The sequence below is a fragment of the Salvelinus namaycush genome, chromosome 1 (assembly GCF_016432855.1).
Source record: "Salvelinus namaycush isolate Seneca chromosome 1, SaNama_1.0, whole genome shotgun sequence".
Taxonomy (NCBI): Eukaryota; Metazoa; Chordata; class Actinopteri; order Salmoniformes; family Salmonidae; genus Salvelinus; species Salvelinus namaycush.
In genome coordinates this window covers 6,037,434-6,059,986 of record NC_052307.1, presented here as the reverse complement: position 1 = coordinate 6,059,986, position 22,553 = coordinate 6,037,434, and the positions used below count along the sequence as shown (strand labels likewise).

The window sequence follows — 22,553 nt, the reverse complement described above, 5'->3', positions numbered from 1 at the left end:
CTATTATTATTTTTATTTCACCTTTATTTAACCAGGTAGGCTAGTTGAGAACAAGTTCTCATTTGCAACTGCGACCTGGCCAAGATAAAGCATAGCAGTGTGAACAGACAACACAGAGTAAACAATAAACAAGTCAATAACATGGTAGAAAAAAAAGAGAATCTATATACAATGTGTGCAAAAGGCATGAGGAGGTAGGCAATAAATCGAATAATTACAATTTAGCAGATTAACACTGGAGTGATAAATCAGATGATCATGTGCAAGTAGAGATACTGGTGTGCAAAAGAGCAGAAAAGTAAATAAATAAAAGCAGTATGGGGGGGTGACGTAGGTAAATTGGGTGGGCTATATACCGATGGACTATGTACAGCTGCAGCGATCGGTTAGCTGCTCGGATAGCAGATGTTTAAAGTTGTTGAGGGAGATAAAGGTCTCCAACTTCAGAGATTTTTGCAATTCGTTCCAGTCGCAGGCAGCAGAGAACTGGAAGGAAAGGCGTCCAAATGAGGTTTTGGCTTTAGGGATGATCAGTGAGATACACCTGCTGGAGCGCGTGCTACGGGTGGGTGTAGCCATCGTGACCAGTGAACTGAGATAAGGCGGCACTTTACCTAGCATAGCCTTGTAGATGACCTGGAGCCAGTGGGTCTGACGACGAACATGTAGCGAGGGCCAGCCGACTAGGGCATACAGGTCGCAGTGGTGGGTCGTATAAGGTGCTTTAGTAACAAAACGGATGGCACTGTGATAAACTGCATCCAGTTTGCTGAGTAGAGTATTGGAAGCTATTTTGTAGATGACATCGCCGAAATCGAGGATCGGTAGGATAGTTAGTTTTACTAGGGTAAGTTTGGCGGCGTGAGTGAAGGAGGCTTTGTTGCGAAATAGAAAGCCGACTCTAGATTTGATTTTGGATTGGAGATGTTTGATATGAGTCTGGAAGGAGAGTTTGCAGTCTAGCCAGACACCTAGGTACTTATAGATGTCCACATATTCTAGGTCGGAACCGTCCAGGGTGGTGATGCTAGTCGGGCGTGCGGGTGCAGGCAGCGAACGGTTGAAAAGCATGCATTTGGTTTTACTAGCGGTTAAGAGCAGTTGGAGGCCACGGAAGGAGTGTTGTATGGCATTGAAGCTCGTTTGGAGGTTAGATAGCACAGTGTCCAAGGAAGGGCCAGAAGTATACAGAATGGTGTCGTCTGCGTAGAGGTGGATCAGGGAATCGCCCGCAGCAAGAGCAACATCATTGATATATACAGAGAAAAGAGTCGGCCCGAGAATTGAACCCTGAGGTACCCCCATAGAGACTGCCAGAACACCGGACAGCATGCCCTCCGATTTGACACACTGAGCTCTGTCTGCAAAGTAGTTGGTGAACCAGGCAAGGCAGTCATTAGAAAAACCGAGGCTACTGAGTCTGCCAATAAGAATATGGTGATTGACAGAGTTGAAAGCCTTGGCCAGGTCGATGAAGACGGCTGCACAGTACTGTCTTTTATCGATGGCGGTTATGATATCGTTTAGTACCTTGAGCGTGGCTGAGGTGACCGGCTCGGAAACCGGATTGCACAGCGGAGAAGGTACGGTGGGATTCGAGATGGTCAGTGATCTGTTTGTTGACTTGGCTTTCGAAGACCTTAGATAGGCAGGGCAGGATGGATATAGGTCTGTAACAGTTTGGGTCCAGGGTGTCTCCCCCTTTGAAGAGGGGGATGACCGCGGCAGCTTTCCAATCCTTGGGGATCTCAGATGATAAGAAGGAGAGGTTGAACAGGCTGGTAATAGGGGGTGCAACAATGGCGGCGGACAGTTTCAGAAATAGGGGGTCCAGATTGTCAAGCCCAGCTGATTTGTATGGGTCCAGGTTTTGCAGCTCTTTCAGAACATCTGCTATCTGGATTTGGGTAAAGGAGAAGCTGGGGAGGCTTGGGCGAGTAGCAGCGGGGGGGGCGGGGCTGTTGGCCAAGGTTGGAGTCGCCAGGTGGAAGGCAGGACCAGCCATTGAGAAATGCTTGTTGAAGTTTTCGATTATCACGGATTTATCGGTGGTGACCGTGTTACCTAGCCTCAGTGCAGTGGGCAGCTGGGAGGAGGTGCTCTTGTTCTCCATGGACTTTACAGTATCCCAGAACTTTTTGGAGTTAGAGCTACAGGATGCAAATTTCTGCTTGAAAAAGCTGGCCTTTGCTTTCCTGACTGACTGCGTGTATTGGTTCCTGACTTCCCTGAACAGTTGCATATCGCGGGGGCTCTTCGATGCTATTGCAGTTCGCCACAGGATGTTTTTGTGCTGGTCGAGGGCAGTCAGGTCTGGAGTGAACCAAGGGCTATATCTGTTCTTAGTTCTGCATTTTTTGAACGGAGCATGCTTGTCTAATATGGTGAGGAAGTAACTTTTAAAGAATGACCAGGCATCCTCAACTGCCGGGATGAGGTCAATATCCTTCCAGGGTACCCGGGCCAGGTCGATTAGAAAGGCCTGCTCGCAGAAGTGTTTTAGGGAGCGTTTGACAGTGATGAGGGGTGGTCGTTTGACCGCGGACCCGTAGCGGATACAGGCAATGAGGCAGTGATCGCTGAGATCTTGATTGAAGACAGCAGAGGTGTATTTGGAGGGCAAGTTGGTCAGGATAATGTCTATTAGGGTGCCCATGTTTACGGATTTAGGGTTGTACCTGGTGGGTTCCTTGATGATTTGTGTGAGATTGAGGGCATCTAGCTTAGATTGTAGGACTGCCGGGGTGTTAAGCATATCCCAGTTTAGGTCACCTAACAGAACAAACTCTGAAGCTAGATGGGGAGCGATCAATTCACAGATGGTGTCCAGGGCACAGCTGGGAGCTGAGGGGGGTCGGTAGCAGGCGGCAACAGTGAGAGACTTATTTCTGGAGAGATTAATTTTTAAAATTAGAAGTTCGAACTGTTTGGGCATAGACCTGGAAAGTATGACATAACTTTGCAGGCTATCTCTGCAGTAGATTTCAACTCCTCCCCCTTTGGCAGTTCTATCTTGACGGAAAGTGTTATAGTTGGGTATGGAAATCTCAGAATTTTTGGTGGCCTTCCTAAGCCAGGATTCAGACACGGCAAGGACATCAGGGTTGGCAGAGTGTGCTAAAGCGGTGAGTAAGACAAACTTAGGGAGGAGGCTTCTGATGTTGACATGCATGAGGCCAAGGCTTTTTCGATCACAGAAGTCAACAAATGAGGGTGCCTGGGGACATGCAGGGCCTGGGTTTACCTCCACATCACCCGAGGAACAGAGGAGTAGTAGGATGAGGGTGCGGCTAAAGGCTATCAAAACTGGTCGCCTAGAGCGTTGGGGACAAGGAATAAAAGGAGCAGATTTATGGGCGTGGTAGAATAGATTCTGGGCATAATGTGCAGACAGGGGTATGGTGGGGCACGGGTACAGCGGAGGCAAGCCCAGGCACTGGGTGATGATAAGAGAGGTTGTATCTCTGGACATGCTGGTCTCAATGGGTGAGGTCACCGCATGTGTGGGAGGTGGGACAAAGGAGGTATCAGAGGTACGGAGAGTGGAACTACGGGGTCCATTGCAAACAAAAACAATGATAACTAGCCTGAACAACAGTATACAAGGCATATTGATATTTGAGAGAGACATACAGTAAGGCATAAAGTGATTGCAGGTCTTGATTGGGAGAGCTAGCTAAAACAACAGGTGAGATAACAGCAGCTAGTCAGCTAACACAGCAACAGCAGGTAAAAATGGCGACGACTAGGCAGAGAGGGTCGGATTAACTACACACAGAGCCTGAGTTAAAACACAGAGCCGACAAATAAAACACAAATAAACAGAATGGAGCACCGTGAATTAATGGACAGTCCGGCAGGCATCAGCTATGTAGCCAAGTGATCATAGTGTCCAGGGGGCAGCCGTAGATGGAGCAGGGAAGCCGCCACTACGCTAGCACGCGGCGTTTAAAGTTAGTAGCCCGGGGGGTGGTCTGCTCAGACGGAGGGGGTCTGCTCAGACGGAGGCCGATTGAGGGCACAGCGGATGGGGTATTCGTCTGCAGACCAGACGTGGTCGTGTCGACAGAGAATCCAAGCCGGATGGCGATGGCGAAAGAGGTATTGTAGAATTGTGTTTGCTAACTGGTGCTAGCTTCGTGGCAGTGGTGCTAGCTGCAAGCTAGCTGTGAGGATCAGAAGTAGTGGCTCAGGGATTACGGCAGGAATCCGGCGTTGTTGTGGAGAGACAGTCCGATGCTGGTAAATTGGAGAGTAATATCCAGGCTAATAACAGGGCTGGTGTCTGTGCATAAGGTAAAAGCTGCTAGCAGCGGCTAAAAATGACTAAATAGCTTGTAGCTGATTAGCTGGTTAGCTACTGGGGGTTCTTGAATGTGTTCCAAAGTTAAAAAATAATAGCGATTCCGTATCACATTGGGTGAGGTAGGTTACCGGAAGGTATAATCGAAATAAAAATTGAAATATATACAAAAAATACGAAAAATACAAACGTACACGAGAGGATGAAACAAAACACGTCTACACTGCTACGCCATCTTGGATTGGATTTAGAGTATATTATGAGTATATATATATCACACACACACACAGTACCAGTCAAAAGTTGACACCTACTCATTCAAGGGTTTCTTTATTTTTACTATATTGTAAAATAGTGAAGACATCAAAACTATGAAATAACACATGGAATCATGTAGTAACCAAAAAAGTGTTAAACAAAACAAAATATATTTTAGATTCTTCAGAGTAGCCACCCTTTGCCTTGATGACAGGTTTGCACACTCTTGGAATTCTCAACCAGCTTCACCTGGTATGCTTTTCCAGTCTTGAAGGAGTTCCCACATATGCTGAACACTTGTTGGCTGGTTTTCCTTCACTCTGCGATCAAACTAATACCAAACCATCTCAATTGGGTTGAGGTCAGGTGATTGTGGAGGCCAGGTCATCTGATGCAGCACTCCATCACGCTCCTTCTTGGTCAAATATCCCTTATACAGCCTGGAGGTGTGTTGGGTCATTGTCCTGTTGAAAAACAAGTGATAGCTCAAACCAGATGGGATGGCGTATCGCTGCAGAATGCTGTGGTAGCCATGCTGGTCAAGTGTGACTTCAATTCAAAAATAAAATTACAGACAGTGTCACCAGCAAAGAAACCCCATTCCGTCACACCTCCTCCATGCTTCACGGTGGGAACCACACATGCGAAGATCATCCGTTCACCTACGTCACAAAGACACAGCGGTTGTATCCAAAAATCTCAAATTTTGACAAAATCAGACCAGAGGACAAATTTCCACCTGTCTAATGTTCATTGCTTGTGCTTCTTGGCCCAAGCAAGTCTCTTCTTATTATTAGTGTCCCTTAGTAGTGGTTTCTCTGCAGAAATTCGACAATGAAGGCCTGATTTACACAGTCTCCTCTGAGCAGTTGATGTTGATAAGTGTCTTACTTGAACTCTATGAAGCATTTATTTGGGCTGCAATTTCTGAGGCTGGTAACTGATGAACTTATCCTCTGCAGCAGAGGTAACTTTGGGTCTTCCTTTCCTGTGGTGGTCCTCATGAGAGCCAGTGTCATCATAGCGCTTGATGGTTTTTGCAACTGCACCTGAAGAAACTTTAAGTTCTTGAAATGTTCCTGATTGACTGACCATGTCTTAAAAGTAATGATGGACTGTCATTTCTCTTGCTTATTTGAGCTGTTCTTGCCATAATATGGACTTGGTCTTATACAGAAGATGACCCTACTTGGTAAATCACCCCTATCTTGTCACAACACAACCGAATGGCTAAAACGCATTAAGGAGGAAAGAAATTCCACAAATGAACTTAAGACACCTGTTAATTGAAATGCATCCCAGGTGACTACCTCATGAAGCTGGTTGAGAGAACGCCAAGAGTGTGCAAAGCTGTCAAGGCAAAGGGTTAAACAAATCTAAATTATATTGATTTGTTTAACAATTTTTTGGTTACTACATGTTTCAATGTGTTATTTCATAGAATAATAGTGAAGACATCAACTATGTCGAAAACAAGTAAAAATTAAGAAAAACCCTTGAATGAGTAGGCGTGTCCAAACTTGACTGGTACTATATATCCTGATGCATAAATCACCTTAACATATCTACCTCTAACGAGCCAGTATCCATCCCCTAAAATTGTAAACAGTGTAGATATAGTTATATATCTGGTGTGTTTTTCTTCTACCTTCTTATTTTTTGTATTACATTGTTATCGATGACTGCATTGTTGGGGTTTACAAGAAAAGCATTTCACTGTACTTGTGCATGTGACATTAAAACTTGAAACTACACTGTCCCGTAAAATCTTCCTGTTGTCTCGCATTTGAGTATTTTAAAAAGTGGTCACCCTACCGCTAATGTTCTCAAAAACGCAACGCGACATCAGTGGGGAAAATGTACACCTTCATGACACTTTCACATGCAAACACTTCCTACTTTATTTCTTGTGATAACGTTGGCTAGTTATATTTTTGAACGAAAAACATTCCACTGGGGCAACATACAATTAAAAACTACTGTTAGACTTGAAAAACACAAGCTAAATTACAACTAATTTAGCCAACTAACTAAAGTTAATTTACATAGTCTCTTAGAATTTGCCTGGGGTATTACAATTAAATATTTCTAGCTATAAATGAAATGCAACAACCCAATGAGACGTCTTTCAAACAAATACGTACCTTTCCATTTTCGATAATTTTGAAATAATCCGTTTAGAAACGTCTGTTTCACCATAAATAACTAAAGAGTAAAAAAAAAAAGTTCCGCCTGCAAATTTAAACAAAACGGACGGTCTTCTTCTTCTTCTTCTTCTTCTTCGGAAGAGTTTATCGGCGGTTGGCATCCAAAGTTATGGTGCATTACCGCCACCTACTGTACTGGAGTGTGGGTCAGAGACAGGTTGAGGGGGTTGTCCAGGGGGCTCTGGGATACCGGAACAGATTGAGAAAAATAGTGTCAAACACAAAGTAGCAGCTAAATAGCCTTCAATCTATGGTGGTAAAACGGACAGAACTCTCCAAGGTGCTAATTAATTCAAAGCATTTTAGACTGCAGTATGCCCACATACTTGAGTATAATTGAGCCTAATTTTCTAGACATCAAGGTACAGCAACATTTTAAGAAGACACTGTAGAACACCCGTCATATGCACACATACTCAGTTGTGGGGCTTACAAGACCCGATTTTTCATTTAATTTACAAGACATCAATGTAGCAGCAGAATGAATATCAAAAATATCTAAATATAACTTCAAATAAACCAAATCAATGTAGGCTACCTTTTCTTATCGTTTGTTAGTTTGGCTTTCCCACGATTCAAATTCAGTAGGGAAAAGACTAGGCTAAGTGACGTGATTATGTAGGGACCTCTTCACAAGCTGACCACCACTACCAAGACCTGTGTCAAGATCAGTTACTTACCCCACTGGCCCTCCCCATAACCTCTATGTACAAATAAGAGAGCAGGTCTGGAATCAGTGTGGCAGGATAGGATGATTACATAGAAGGATCACTAAGCTTTTACATGATGGTCTTTCTGGGAGGCAACTTGATGTAATTCTGATCCCGTTTATTAGAATGTCTACAGTGCAAACAGTTAATAAATCATAATTAATTAATTAATTAATTAATAAATCATGCCACGAGAGGTAACGGTTAACAGATGTTATTGTGAGTGTAGCAAAATGCTTGTGCTTCTAGTTCTGACCGTGCAGCAATATCTAACAATATCTAACAATTCCACAACAACTACCTAATACACACAAATCTAAGTAAAGGAATGGAATAAGAATATATACATATAAATATATGGATGAGCAACAACAGAGCGGCATAGGCAAGATGCAATAGATGGTATAAAATACTGTATATGTACATATGAGATGAGTAATGCAAGATATGTAAACATTATTAAAGTGGCATTATTAAAGTGACTGGTGATCCATTTATTAAAGTGGCCAATGATTTCAAGTCTGTATGTAGGCAGCAGCCTCTCTGTGTTAGTGATGGCTGTTTAACAGTCTGATGGCCTTGAGATAGAAGCTGTTTTTCAGTCTCCCGGTCCCAGCTTTGATGCACCTGTACTGACCTCGTCTTCCGGATGGTAGCGGAGTGAACAGGCAGTGACTCGGGTGGTTGTTGTAGGTGCCGGAACAAACAAAGTCAAACATGAGAGGTGCCAGATCCTGTTGGATGGGGAGTATCGCTGCACAGCTATTTTCAGGTCTCTCCAGAGATGTATGACCGGGTTCAAGTCTGGGCTCTGGCTGGGCCACTCAAGGACATTTAGAAACTTGTCCTGAAGCCACTCCTGCGCTGTCTTGGCTGTGTGCTTAGGGTTGTTGTCCTGTTGAATGGAGAACCTTTGCCCCATTCTGAGGTTCTGAGGGCTATGGAGCTGGTTTTCATCAAGGATCACGCTGTACTTTTCTCTGTTAATCTTTCCCTCAATCCTGAATCCCAGTACCTGCTGCTGAAAAACATCCCCACAGCATGATGTAGCCACCACCATGCTTCACCGTAGGAATGGTGCCAGGTTTCCTCCAAATGTGACGCTTGGCATTCAGACCAAAGAGTTCAATCTTGTTTTCATCAGACGAGAGAATCTTGTTTCTCTTGGTCTGAGAGTCCTTTAGGTGCCTTTTGGCAAACTCCAAGCGGGCAGTCATGTGCCTATTACTGAGGAGTGGCTTCCATCTGGCCACTCTACCATAAAGGCCTGATTGGTGGAGTGTTGCAGAGATGTGGTCTGAATATACTTTCCGAATGCACTGTATTTATAGATTTGTCCATGTACTGCGACTGAATATTGTACACATCTCACCTAGTTTAAGCAGTCGATGAGCCGTAAAAGTGCCAATTACGTTTGAACAGAGCCGTTTGATTCAATATATTTGTAACCATTTTATTCACTTTGGAGCAGGACCGATTGATGGTCAAAAGAACGGAGAAAGTCAAACTGCAGACAGGCCTGCAGAAGCTGCAGAGTTATCGCAGTAACCTGGAGTCTTTCAAAGCCAACCTGGAGAACAAAGCCTCTGGAATGGCCGAGAAGCTGGAAGCATCTTTCAAAGCCAACCTAGAGAACAAAGCCTCTGGATTGGTCGAGGAGCTGGAAGCATCGGGTAAAAAACCATGACCAAACATTGCTACTCTCGTGGCTTGGCTGGTCTTGCGGTATTGATGCAGCCTCCAGGACACTTCTCTTTCTACAGTGTCTGTATATGTGGTCTACTACCCTTTGACACATAATTTCTCTATCTGTCCCCACTTCATCCTCTCATTCTATCTGTTTAAATGAAATATGAAAATCCATTAAAATATATGTTTTAAAAATTGCTACTCTCCTGGAAATCCTGAAACGTTAACAAGCCCCCCGCTGCCTTTTTTTGTCCTGTGTAGGACTGCAAGTGGAGACCCTAAAACAGGAGGAGTCCCGGCTCCAACACATCTTGTCCACCCAGAAGTTCACTCCCGCAGACATTGAGAGGATCAACTGGGAGAAGAGGGAGCTGCAGCAGACCATCAACAGCCTGAGCAAGAGCCTGGAGCAGGCCGAGCAGCACATGTGGAATGAGGAGATCGCTCTGGCCAAGGCCAAGGAGACGGTAAGGAATAGGATGCTGGCCTGATACGTCTGCATTCTATACTCATCTGTCTGGTAAACAAAGGTTCAATAAGTATTTTTTTTTTTTAATGACTAGCTAGCTATGAGCCAGTGCTGAACCGTCTTCTCAGTCTTAACCACTGCTAATGATTTAGGCCGAAGTGAAGCTGGCCGAGTACCACAAGCTTGCCCGCAAACTGAAGCTCATCCCTGTGTCTGCCGAAAACGCGTGCGGCCACGACTTTGAGATCAGGCCCTCCACAGAATACGGACCGTCCACCATGGTTCAATGCAGAACACAGATTCAAGTATGTCGATTTAGTTCTCATCGAACAATGGCTTTATTACAACAGGTGTGTGTTGTATCTGGACCTAATTCTGTGGCTTATTCTCTACAGCAACTACTGAGGAAACTGATCACTGATGTGGACGAGGAGTGTAGTCGACTGACAGACATGAAACTAAGCCTGGAGGAGTCCATAGAACAGGTACCGAGACATTTCACTGCTTTTCTTAGAAGTACGAAGGTTTTGTCCCATTTAAAAATACATTTGAGCATGGATCTTTTTCTCTTTCAGGTGAATTCCAATATTTCAGATAAAGCGAATGACTTGAAACACCTGAGAGAGCAAATCCGTAGGCTCGACGAGCAGCTCGAACAAGACATGCAGGTGCGTTATAATTTCAATATTACAAATGTTTGAATATTGTATGCAGAAACCCATCTGAAATAATGTTACAGGCTAGTCATTTATTGGTCAGGAAGTGGTGTCTATGTGAATCACTGGTGTCATCATTGGTCCATCCAAGGTTTTACTAGACAGCTCATTGTCTTATAAGGACCATAATGGAAGAAACTTTTCTTGTTCTCCTCAAATCAAATTGTATTAGTCAGATGCGCCGAATACAACCGGTGTAGTCCTTACAGTGAAATGCTTGAAATTTACTCAATTATTTTAAATGTATTGTATCCACATCTGTGGTTAAATTGTGTTTTTTAACAAATAGAAAAATGACATCCCTCTCTCCGTGTGTGTGTTTAGGACATTGCCCATGAGGAGCAGAAGTGGTCTGCTGAGATGGAGTCTGTGGAGACCCACCGCAAGCTGCTGGAGAAGAAGGTGACCCTGGGCTATGACGAGTCTGTGGAGCAGCTGAAAGCTGCACAGCAACAGTGAGTAGTGGTCCTCCTACCAAGTATTTTGGACCAAATCACAATGGTGAGAGCAACAGGGCTTAGTTTCAAGTTTTATTGTCACGGGCACAACTACAGTGAAATGCCTTTCTTTCCCGACATTGCAGTAATTCATAACTGTAGTAAAAATTGTCTACTAAAGTATAATAGGAAAAAAAACACGAAAGATTTAAATATGAATAACACGAGTAAGTAAGCTACTGTTTTATATACAAGGTCAGTTCCAATACCATATTTACAATGTGCAGGGATACTGGAGTTGTAGGGATAGATGTGTATAAGGCTAAGGTGACTAGGCATCAGGATGTGGGTTAGCCAATGACGCGAGTGTGTGCGTAGAGTCGGCTCAAAAATGAAAGGTATCAATACAGATAGTCTGTGTATCCATTTTGTTAGATATTTAGCACTCTTATGGCTTATGGAAGCTGTTCAGGAGCCTGTTGGTGTTGCTCTGATACTGCTTGCCATGTGGTAACAGCGTAGTCTATGGTTTGGATGACTGGAGGTTTTTTTTCGTTTTTTTTTCTGGCCTTCCTTTCGCACCGCCTGATATATTGGTCCTGGATGGCATGGAGCTCGGCCACAGTGAACTACGCACCGTGAGATCAAGGGTAGTGCAGTTGCCGTACCAAGCTGTGATACAGCCAGTAAAGATGCTCTCAATGGTGCAGCTGTGTAACTTTGAGGGTATATGCCGCCATCTCAAACTCCTGAGGAGGAAGAGGCTGTCGTTCCAGGATTGAAAGGTCAACCTATATTCCCTACGTCCAGCTGAGCTGGATGTAGGGAGTAGCCATTTAGTTAAGAGAAACTTCCTCCTCAATTTAAGCTCTACAGGATGGGTGTCCCTATACTTGAGCTAACGTGCGGTAACGGCAAACTTTCCAGGACATAGACATGTCTTATGTGGGCAAAAAGCTTAAGTTCTTGTTAATCTAACTGCACTGTCCAATTATCGTAGCTATTACAGTGAAAAAATACCATGTTATTGTTTGAGAGTGCACAACAACAAAACTCTTATGGCAACTGGTTTGATACATTCACCTCTGGTAAATACATTTACTTCAGTAATCTTGCTCTAATTTGTCATCCTCAGGGTCCCAGAGATAAAATGTAACATAGTTTTGTTTGATAATATCCATTTTTATAATCAAATTTAGGGACTGGGTTCTACAGTTTGAACCCCTGCTACCTCTGGCACCCCACCCACCCTGCCTGGCCATCTAGATGTGTATAAGCTAATGATAGATCATGTATGACATTCCTGGGAGTGTGTATTACCATATCATTTTTGTATGTTCTCAATAGTTATGTACTTGAAAATGTATCAATTGACCAATTCAGCACATTTGGCCAGACTTGATACAAAATATTGTCCAGTATTGCCATCCTTCACTGGATCTGCTGTTTATAGACCCCCCCCTCTGCCCCCAGCTGTGCCCTGGACACCATATGTGAATTGATTGCCCCCCATCTGTCTTAAGAGTTCGTTCTGTTAGGTGACCTAAACTGGGATATGCTTAACACCCCGGCCGTCCTACAATCTAAGCTAGATACCCTCAATCTCACACAAATTATCAAGGAACCCACCAGGTACAAGCCTAAATCTGTGAACATGGGCACCCTCATGGATAATATACCTCTGCTGTTTTCAATCAGGATCTCAATGATCATTGCCTGCATCTGCTATGGGTCTACGGTCAAACAACCACCCCTCATCACTGTCAAACGCTCCCTAAAACACTTTTACGAGCAGGCCTTTCTAATCGACCTGGCCCGGGTATCCTGGAAGGATATTGACCTCATCCCGTCAGTCGAGGATGCCTGGTCGTTCTTTAAAAGTAATTTCCTCACCATCTTAAATAAGCATGCCCCTTTCAAAAAATGTAGAACTAAGAACAGATATAGCCTTTGGTTCACTCCAGACCTGACTGCCCTCGACCAGCACAAAAACATCCTGTGGCGGACTGCACTAGCATCGAATAGTCCCCGCGATATGCAACTTTTCAAGGAAGTCAGGAACCAATACACGCACTCAGTAAGGATACACGCACTCAGTAAGGCTAGCTTTTTCAAACAGAAATTTGCATCCTGTAGCTCATACTCCAAAAAGTTTTGGGACACTGAAGTCCATGGAGAATAAGAGCAGCTGCCCACTGCACTGTGGCTAGGAAACACTGTCACCACCGATAAATCCACTATAATCGAATTTCAATAAGCATTTTTCTACGGCTGGCCATGCTTTCCACCTGGCTACCCCTACCCTGGTCAACAGCCCTGCACTCCCCACAGCAACTCGCCCAAGCCTCCCCCATTTCTCCTTTACCCAAATCCAGATAGCAGATGTTCTGAAAGAGTTGCAAAACCTGGACCCGTACAAATCAGCTAGGCTAGATAATCTGGACCCTCTTTCTAAAATTATCCGCCGCCGTTGTTGCAAACTCTTTCGTATCGTCCGAGATCCCTAAAGATTGGAAAGCTGCCGCAGTCATCCCCTTCTTCAAAGGGGGTAACACTAGACCCAAACTGTTATAGACCTATAACCATCCTGCCCTGCCTTTCTAAAGTCTTCGAAAGCCAAGTTAATAAACAGATCACTGACCATTTCGAATCCCACCGTACCTTCTCCGCTGTGCAATCCGGTTTCCGAGCTGGTCACTAGTGCAACTCAGCCACGCACAAGGTACTAAACGATATAATTACCGCCGTTGATAAGAGACATTACTGTGCAGCCGTCTTCATCGACCTGGCCAAGGCTTTCGACTCTGTCAATCACCGTATTCTTATCAGCAGGCTCAACAGCCTTGGTTTCTCAAATGACTGCCTCTCCTGTTTCACCAACTACTTCTCAGACAGAGTTCAGTGTGTCAAATTGGAGGGCCTGTTGTCCGGACCTCTGGCAGTCTATGGGGGTGCCACAGGGTTCAATTCTCGGGTCAACTCTCTTCTCTCTATATATCAACGATGTTGCTCTTGCTGCGGATGATTCCCTGATCCACCTCTATGCAGACGACACCGTTCTGTATACATCTGGCCCTTCTTTGGACACTGTTAACTAACCTCCAAACGAGCTTCAATGCCATACAACACTCCTTCCGTGGCCTCCAACTGCTCTTAACCGCTAGTAAAAGCAAATGCATGCTTTTCAACAGTTTGCTGCCTGCACACGCCCGCCCGACTAGCATCACTACTCTGGACGTTTCTGACTTAGAATATGTGGACAACTACAAATACCTAGGTGTCTGGCTAGACTGTAAACTCTCCTTCCAGAATCATATTAAACATCTCCAATCCAAAATTAAATCTAGAATCGGCTTCCTATTTCGCAACAAAGCCTCCTTCACTCACGCCGCCAAACATACCCTCGTAAAACTGACTATCCTACCTGTAAGGCCTGGGTGTCAGAGTGTGGAGTCAACACGCAGGAAACAGCAGGTGCCAAATCCAAAATGTTCTTTAATGAACACTGACCATCTAGTCCACCCTATTAACACACTGGGTGTACAATATAACCAACCCCAGACACGGGGTAAAAGAACTCAGTCCAGAAAACATGTAGCACACAATCAACACCACTACTTACAGGCAAACAATCCCGCACAAAGAAACGTGAATGCCGGCTGATTAAATAAGCCCAACTAATTACCCCTCATACAAAACAGGTGCGCCCAATAAACACATAGGGAGGGGGAGAAAAGGATCAGTGGCAGCTAATAGGCCGGTGACGACGACCGCCGAACGCCACCCGAACGGGAAGGAGAGCCTGCCTCGGTCGAAGTCGTGACAGTACCCCCCCTCTGACGCGCGGCTCCCGCAGCGCGCCGACACCGGCCTCGAGGTCGACCCGGAGGACGAGGTGCAGGGCGATCCGGATGGAGGCGATGGAAATCCCTCAGCATAGACGGATCCAAAATATCCCCCACCGGTACCCAGCACCTCTCCTCCGGACCGTACCCCTCCCAGTCCACGAGGTACTGCAGGCCCCTCACCCGGCGTCTCGAGTCCAGAATGGCCCGTATCTTGTACGCCGGGGTCCCCTCGATGTCCAGAGGGGGAGGAGGGACCTCCGGTACCTCACCGTCCTGCAGGGGACCAGCTACCACTGGCCTGAGGAGAGACACATGAAACGAGGGGTTAATACGATAATAGGAAGGGAGTTGTAATCGATAACACACCTCGTTTATTCTCCTCAGGACTTTAAAGGGCCCTACACACTGCGGACCCAGCTTCCGGCAGGGCAAGCGGAGGGGCAGGTTTCGGGTCGAGAGCCAGACCCTGTCCCCCGGTACAAACACGGGGGCCTCACTGCGGTGGCGGTCAGCACTCCTCTTCTGCCGTCCCCTAGCTTGTTGAAGTGATTCCTGGACGGCTCTCCATGTCTCCTTGGAGCGCTGCACCCATTCCTCCACCGCAGGAGCCTCGGTCTGGCTCGGATGCCATGGTGCCAGGACCGGCTGGTACCCCAATACACACTGAAAGGGGGACACGTTAGTAGAGGAGTGGCGTAGTGAGTTCTGGGCCATTTCGGCCCAGGGAATGTATCTCGCCCACTCCCCTGGCCGGTCCTGGCAATACGACCGCAGAAACCTACCCACCTCCTGGTTCACTCTCTCCACCTGCCCATTACTCTCAGGGTGATAACCGGAGGTAAGGCTGACCGAGACCCCCAAATGCTCCATAAACGCCCTCCATACTCGGGACGTGAATTGGGGGCCCCGATCAGAAACAATGTCCTCCGGCACCCCGTAGTGCCGGAAGACGTGGGTGAATAATGCCTCCGCAGTCTGTAGGGCTGTAGGAATACCGGGCAACGGGAGGAGACGACAGGACTTCGAGAACCGATCCACAATCACCAGTACCGTAGTGTTCCCCTGAGACGGGGGAAGATCGGTCAGAAAATCTACGGACAGGTGCGACCAAGGCCGTTGTGGAACGGGGAGGGGTTGTAACTTCCCTCTAGGAAGGTGCCTAGGAGCCTTACTCTGGGCGCATACCGAACAGGAGGAAACATAAACCCTAACGTCTCTCGCCAAGGTAGGCCACCAATACCTCCCCCGAAGGCTCCCCACTGTCCTCTTCACCCCAGGGTGACCCGAGGAGGGTAGAACGTGAGCCCACCGAATCAATTTGTCCCGAACACCAAGCGGCACGTATTTCCGCCCCACCGGACACTGAGGAGGAGCGGGTTCCGCCCGTAACGCCCGCTCGATGTCCGAGTCCACTTCCCACACCACTGGTGCTATCAGCCTAGAGGCGGGAAGGATGGGAGTGGGTTCGGTGGGCCGATCGTCCGAGTCGTATAAACGGGACAGTGCATCCGCCTTTACGTTCTGGGAGCCCGGTCTATACGTTAAGGTAAACTGGAATCGGGTAAAGAACATGGCCCACCTTGCTTGACGTGGATTCAGTCTCCTAGCTGCCCGAATATACTCCAGATTCTGGTGGTCGGTCCAGATGAGAAAAGGGTGCTTAGCCCCCTCAAGCCAGTGTCTCCACACCTTCAGGGCACTGACCACTGCTAACAACTCCCGGTCCCCCACATCATAGTTACGCTCCGCTGGGCTGAGTTTCTTCGAGAAGAAAGCACAGGGGTGGAGTTTTGGTGGCGTACCAGAGCGCTGTGATAGCACGGCACCTACCCCAGCCTCGGACGCGTCCACCTCCACTATGAATGCTAGAGAGGGATCCGGATGTGCCAACACGGGCGCATCCGTGAACAGCGCCTTCAACCTGTTGAAAGCTCCGTCCGCTTTTGCTGACCACTGCAAACGCACCGGACCCCCCTTCAGCAGTGAGGTAATAGGAGCTGCCACCTGGCCAAAACCCCGGATAAACCTCCGGTAGTAATTGGCAAAACCCAAAAACCGCTGCACCTCCTTTACCGTGGTCGGAGTCGGCCAATTACGCATGGCCTTAATGCGGTCACTCCCTACCACCACGCCCGAGGTGGAAATGCGATAACCCAGAAAAGAGACGGCTCGTTTGGAGAACACACACTTCTCAGCCTTGACATATAGGTCATGCTCCAGCAGTCTACCAAGCACCTTGCGTACCAGAGACACATGCGCGGCGTAAGTGGCTGAGTAGATCAGAATGTCATCAATATAAACAACCACTCCCTGCCCGTGCAGGTCCCTGAGAATATCGTCTACAAAGGATTGGAAAACGGCTGGAGCATTCTTTAACCCATACGGCATGACGCAGTACTCATAATGGCCCGATGTGGTACTAAATGCGGTTTTCCACTGGTCTCCTTTCCGAATACGCACCAGACTATACGCGCTCCTGAGATCCAATTTTGTGAAGAACTGCGCTCCGTGAAATGATTCCATTGCCGTAGCAATGAGAGGTAGTGGGTAACTAAACCCCACAGTGATGGCATTTAGACCTCTATAATCAATACACGGACGCAAACCTCCCTCCTTTTTCTTCACAAAAAAGAAACTCGAGGAGGCGGGTGAGATGGAGGACCGAATGTACCCCTGTCCCAGAGACTCAGTGACATATGTCTCCATAGCCACCGTCTCCTCTTGGGACAATGGGTACACGTGACTCTTGGGAAGCGCACACGTCTACCTGGAGATCTATCGCACAATCCCTTCCCGGTCGATAAGGTGGTAATTTAGTCGCTTTCTTTTTACTGAAAGCGATTGCCAAATCGGCATACTCGGGGGGAATGTACACCGTGGAACCCTGGTCTGGACTCTCCACCGACGTGGCACCGATGGAAACTCCCAAACACCTTCCAGAACACTCCTTTGACCACCCCTGGAGAACCCCCTGTTTCCACGAAATTTTAGGATTGTGCCGGGCCAGCCAGGGAATCCCTAGTACCACCGGAAACGCAGGCGAATCAATAATATAAAAGCTAATACGCTCCTTATGATTCCCCTGCGTCACCATGTCCAGGGGAACCGTGGTCTCCCTGACCACCCCTGACCCTAATGGCCGGCTATCTAGGGAGTGCACGGGAAAGGGAGAATCTATCGGCACAAGCGGAACCCTTAACCTAAGAGCGAGTCCGCGATCCATAAAGTTCCCAGCTGCGCCTGAATCGACTAGCGCCCTATGCTGGGAAGAGGGGAAAAATTTAAGAAAAAAAATCAAGACAAACATGTGACTAACAGGGGGTTCTGGGTGAGTTTGGTGCTGACTCACCTGGGGTGATCGAGAAGTGTTCCGCCTGCCATCTCGACTCCCAGACGGACCCCCCCAGCACCGATCGGCCGTGTGTCCTCTCCGACCACAGCTGGTGCAGGGAGAGCCTCCTCCTCCGGTACCCCTCTGCCCAGCCCCTCCCACCTCCATCGGAATAGGAGCGGAGGGACTGGGTGGTGGAACGTACAGGACCCTCTCAGAACGCCCGCGGGCAGCCAGCAGATTGTCCAGACGGATGGACATGTCAATCAGCTCATCCAGAGAAAGAGCGGTGTCCCGACATGCTAGCTCCCTGCGGACGTCCTCCCGGAGACTACACCGGTACCGATCAATAAGGGCCCTGTCGTTCCACCCAGATCCTGCAGCCAGGGTCCGGAACTCCAGCGCGTAATCCTGGCCGCTCCTCTTCTCCTGCCTAAGGTGGAACAGTCGTTCTCCCGCCGCTCGGCCCTCTGGAGGATGGTCGAATACGGCCCGAAAACGGCGGGTGAATTCTGGGTAATGCTCCTTCGCCGAGTCTGGACCATTCCAGACCGCGTTGACCCACTCCAGAGCACGACCCGTGAGGCAGGAGACGAGGACACGCACCCTCTCCGCTCCCGAGGGAGTGGGTCTTACGGCGGCAAGGTACAGTTCCAGTTGGAGTAGGAACCCCTGGCACCCCACCGCCGATCCATCATAATCCCTCGGGAGTGTCAGACGGAGAGCGCTGGAGCCGAGGAATGAAGAGTCCTGGGCTGGAGGAGCCGAAGGTGGAGAGAGGAAACCACTCCTCTCCCATCGATCCATTCGCTCCATCATCGCATCCATCGCTGTTCCAATACGGTGGAGAACAGTGGTATGCTGGAGCACCCGTTCCTCTATCGATGGGAGAGGGTTGGCTGCTGCTCCTGCTGACTCCATTTCTTGGTGCGGGATTCTGTAAGGCCTGGGTGTCAGAGTGTGGAGTCAACACGCAGGAAACAGCAGGTGCCAAATCCAAAATGTTCTTTAATGAACACTGACCATCTAGTCCACCCTATTAACACACTGGGTGTACAATATAACCAACCCCAGACACGGGGTAAAAGAACTCAGTCCAGAAAACATGTAGCACACAATCAACACCACTACTTACAGGCAAACAATCCCGCACAAAGAAACGTGAATGCCGGCTGATTAAATAAGCCCAACTAATTACCCCTCATACAAAACAGGTGCGCCCAATAAACACATAGGGAGGGGGAGAAAAGGATCAGTGGCAGCTAATAGGCCGGTGACGACGACCGCCGAACGCCACCCGAACGGGAAGGAGAGCCTGCCTCGGTCGAAGTCGTGACACTACCGATCCTCGACTTTGGCGATGTCATCTACAAAATAGCTTCCAATACTCTAATCAGCAAACTGGATGCAGTCTTATCACAGTGCCATCCGTTTTGTCACAAAAGCCCCTTATACCACTGCAACCTGTATGCTCTAGTCGGCTGGCCCTCGCTACATATTCGTCGCCAGACCCACTGGCTCCAGGTCATCTATAAGTCTATGCTGGGTAAAGCTCTGCCTTATCTCAGCTCACTGGTCACGATAACAACACCCACCCGTAGCATGCTCTCCAGCAGGTATATCTCACTGGTCATCCCCAAAGCCAACACTCTTTGGCCGCCTTTCCTTCCAGTTCTCTGCTACCAATGACTGGAACGAATTGCAAAAATCACTGAAGCTGGGGACTTATATTTCCCTCACTAACTTTAAACATCAGCTATCTGAGCAGCTAACCGATCGCTGCAGCTGTACACAGCCCATCTGTAAATAGCCCATCCAATCTACCTACCTTATCCCCATATTGTTTTTATTTGCTTTCTGCTCTTTTGCACACCAGTATTTCTACTTGCACATCATCATCTGCTACTTATCACTCGTGTTAATTTGCTAAACTGTAATTACTTTGCTATTATGGCTTCTCTATTGCCTTACCACCTCACGCCATTTGCACACACTGTATCTAGATTTTTTTTCCTTTCCCCCCCCCTCTATTGTGTTATTGACTGTATGCTTGTTTATTCCATGTGTAACTCTGTTGTTGTGTCACTTTGCTTTATTTTGGCCAGGTCGCAGTTGTAAATGAGAACAAGTTCTCAACTAGCTAATAAAAATCTATCTTTAACTTTTCACACACACTGCTGCCATCTGGTGGCCAAAATCTATTGTGCCTAAACTGCAATATGACATTATGGCCTCTTGCATTTCAAAGATGATTAAAAAAAAAAGGTTTTTGTTTGTATTATCTTTTACCAGATCTAATGTTATTCTCCTACATTAATTTCACTTTTCCACAAAGTGTTTCCTTTCAAATGTTATCATCCTGAGCTACAGGCAGTTTGATTTGAGTATGTAATTTTAGTCAAAATTGAAAAAAAGGGTACGATCCTTACAATAGCTTGCTTTGTGCAATGCCGCTGTTGTGTGTGTGTGTGTCACGTGAAACCCACTGAAGGGGGTTTACATACTTAGGCAGGAGTGCAGTGACCTAATCAAAGACAGACACGGCATAAAAAAAAAGGATTGGGGATAGACAAGCGTCCTGTCATGAGGGTGTACTTGTACGTCGAACTGGCTCACGCTACAGAAACATGAGATATTCTCCTGCCCTAGGCTACTTTATTTGTTTAAGGTATGTTCTGGGCTTTACAATTATTTAACAACCTCATGAAGTTTGTTCTCATTGTTCATATCTAAAAATACACCCCCCACCACAGTATTTGTCTTTCTACTCCACAGGTACCATCTTGTCCTGCAAGAAACCAATGAGGAGTGGCGGACTGTGGTTAACAACCTTGCCAGTGTGTTAACCACGGCTGCCAACCACCTGTCCATTGTAGAGGTCAGTCTCCATCTTGCCCCTAACCTGTCGTTCACAAAGCCACTGACCTCGTGCACTTCTCGTCTTTTATTTAAATATTTATTTTATTCCTTGCCTTGATATTCCCTTTTACAATAACTTGATTTGACAATGACTGTCTTTCTGAGCCTGAATGTCACATTGTGATCATTTCCAGAAATTCTTAGAGGATCAACACAAGCGAGTAGACAGGGTGTACACGGACGCCTTCCGGGAGGACGAGGTGGACATTCAGAAGATGAAGGACATTATGGAGGGCTTCATCGCTAAAGTAAACAGCATGTAGTTCCGTGCTTCACTATAAAAGCTGACATGAGCTCTAACTCTTTACCTGGTTATTCCATTCAGTCCATTGGAACCATCCCAGCGGGCAAAACATGGTTTAGTGACGTCATTTCAACTAGTTTCTGTTGTCACAACATCATTAACAACCAGTTTTGCCTGTTGGGATGAGTGCAGCTTTTCTTCTCTTCTAAGTGACGTCTTTACTGACCACAGTGAGCATAACATCAGTTCCAAAGGGCCACGCCATCTTCTGCAGTTTCCCTGGTCACTGCTCTAAAGCATTGGGAACTTGTGAGACCAGATGAGAAGACTGTATTGGGTGCTGGTAGAAAACATGTTTAAATAGGAGTTTTACTTTGTTCAAGTACCCCTGGGTTAGATAATGGGTGTACTGTTAAACCCTTTTTTGTAAACTATTTTATTGTTGTCTTGTGGTGTTTCTAATCTGTTGAGCCCCTAGAGGGCAGTGTAAGGCTAGATTTACAGTACAGCAGTTTCTGGTTAGCTGAAATATATACTGTTCATTTGTTTATCGCTGGAGTTTGTGATGCTTTAAATAAAGATATGTATCCCCAATATTTCCATGTTTGTTTGTTTTTTGCTTTGTTTTCATGCTTTTTCAGATATAGACACGTTACCCACTCATAACAACAGTGTCTAGTCCATGCAATACAATGTAAACTACGGCCTAAATAGTTTCTGTTGGTTTGTACCTACATCCTTTTTAGACTCACATACTCAGTCATAGACACACCCTAGGCTGCACCACATAATGAAATGGAACAGGACTATTATTTTGTGTGTCTATGACCTATACATGGGGTGTATTCACTAGAAACCAACGTTTTGCTTTGGTGTGCACTAATGAATACAACCCTGCTCTCTGATACCTTAAAAAAAAAAAAAATTGTATCCAATTGGTAGTTAGTCTTGCAACTCCCTTACGGACTCAAGAGGCAAAGGTCGAGAGCCGTGAAAACCTCGAAACACAACCCGAACCAAGCCACACTGTTTCTTGACACAATACCCACTTAACCCGGAAGCCATCCGCACCAATGTGTCGGAGGAAACACCGTACACCTGGCGACCGTGTCAGCGTGCACTGTGCCCGGCCGCCACAGGAGTCGCTATTGCGTGATGGGTCAAGAACATCCCTGCCGGCCAAACCCTCCCCTGACAGCGGACTTTAAGCATCAGCTGTCAGAGCAGCTTACCGATCATTGCACCTGTACACAGCCCATCTGTAAATAGCCCATCCAATTACCTCATCCCCATATTATTTTTTTTGCTCCTTTGCACCCCAGTATCTCTAATTGCACATCTATCACTCCAGTGTTTAATTTCTAAATTGTAATTATTTTGACACTACGGCCTATTTATTGACTTACCTCCGTAATCTTACTA

At 46.7% G+C, this 22,553-nt stretch overlaps 2 protein-coding genes across 2 annotated transcripts in view; one reads left to right on the top strand and one right to left on the bottom strand.

The window, feature by feature from the left end:
* LOC120053623 (kinetochore protein NDC80 homolog) overlaps positions 1-6,800 on the bottom strand; it is a 29,108-nt gene extending 22,308 nt beyond the window's left edge. The window contains exon 1 of the mRNA XM_039000769.1: positions 6,706-6,800. Within this exon, the coding sequence (XP_038856697.1) occupies positions 6,706-6,713 (8 nt within the window). The 5' untranslated portion in view covers positions 6,714-6,800. The remainder of the gene's footprint in view (positions 1-6,705) is intronic.
* Positions 6,801-8,958: 2,158 nt separating this feature from the next.
* On the top strand, positions 8,959-21,249 carry LOC120050197 (kinetochore protein NDC80 homolog). Its single transcript, XM_038996836.1, has 8 exons — positions 8,959-9,151; positions 9,429-9,634; positions 9,789-9,941; positions 10,032-10,121; positions 10,212-10,304; positions 10,677-10,807; positions 20,744-20,846; positions 21,022-21,249. Exons 1-8 carry the CDS (start codon positions 8,959-8,961, stop codon positions 21,148-21,150), a joined length of 1,098 nt encoding a protein of 365 aa, XP_038852764.1. The 3' UTR covers positions 21,151-21,249.
* The last annotated feature ends 1,304 nt before the right edge of the window (positions 21,250-22,553 follow it).

Excerpts from the sequence above, each read along its gene's own strand:
- LOC120050197 (XM_038996836.1), top strand. The coding sequence starts at position 8,959 with ATGGTCAAAAGAACGGAGAAAGTCAAACTGCAGACAGGCCTGCAGAAG. Across the intron at positions 9,942-10,031 it reads AATGCAGAACACAGATTCAA|CAACTACTGAGGAAACTGAT; the intron begins GTATGTCGATTT and ends TATTCTCTACAG. Across the intron at positions 10,808-20,743 it reads CTGAAAGCTGCACAGCAACA|GTACCATCTTGTCCTGCAAG; the intron begins GTGAGTAGTGGT and ends TCTACTCCACAG.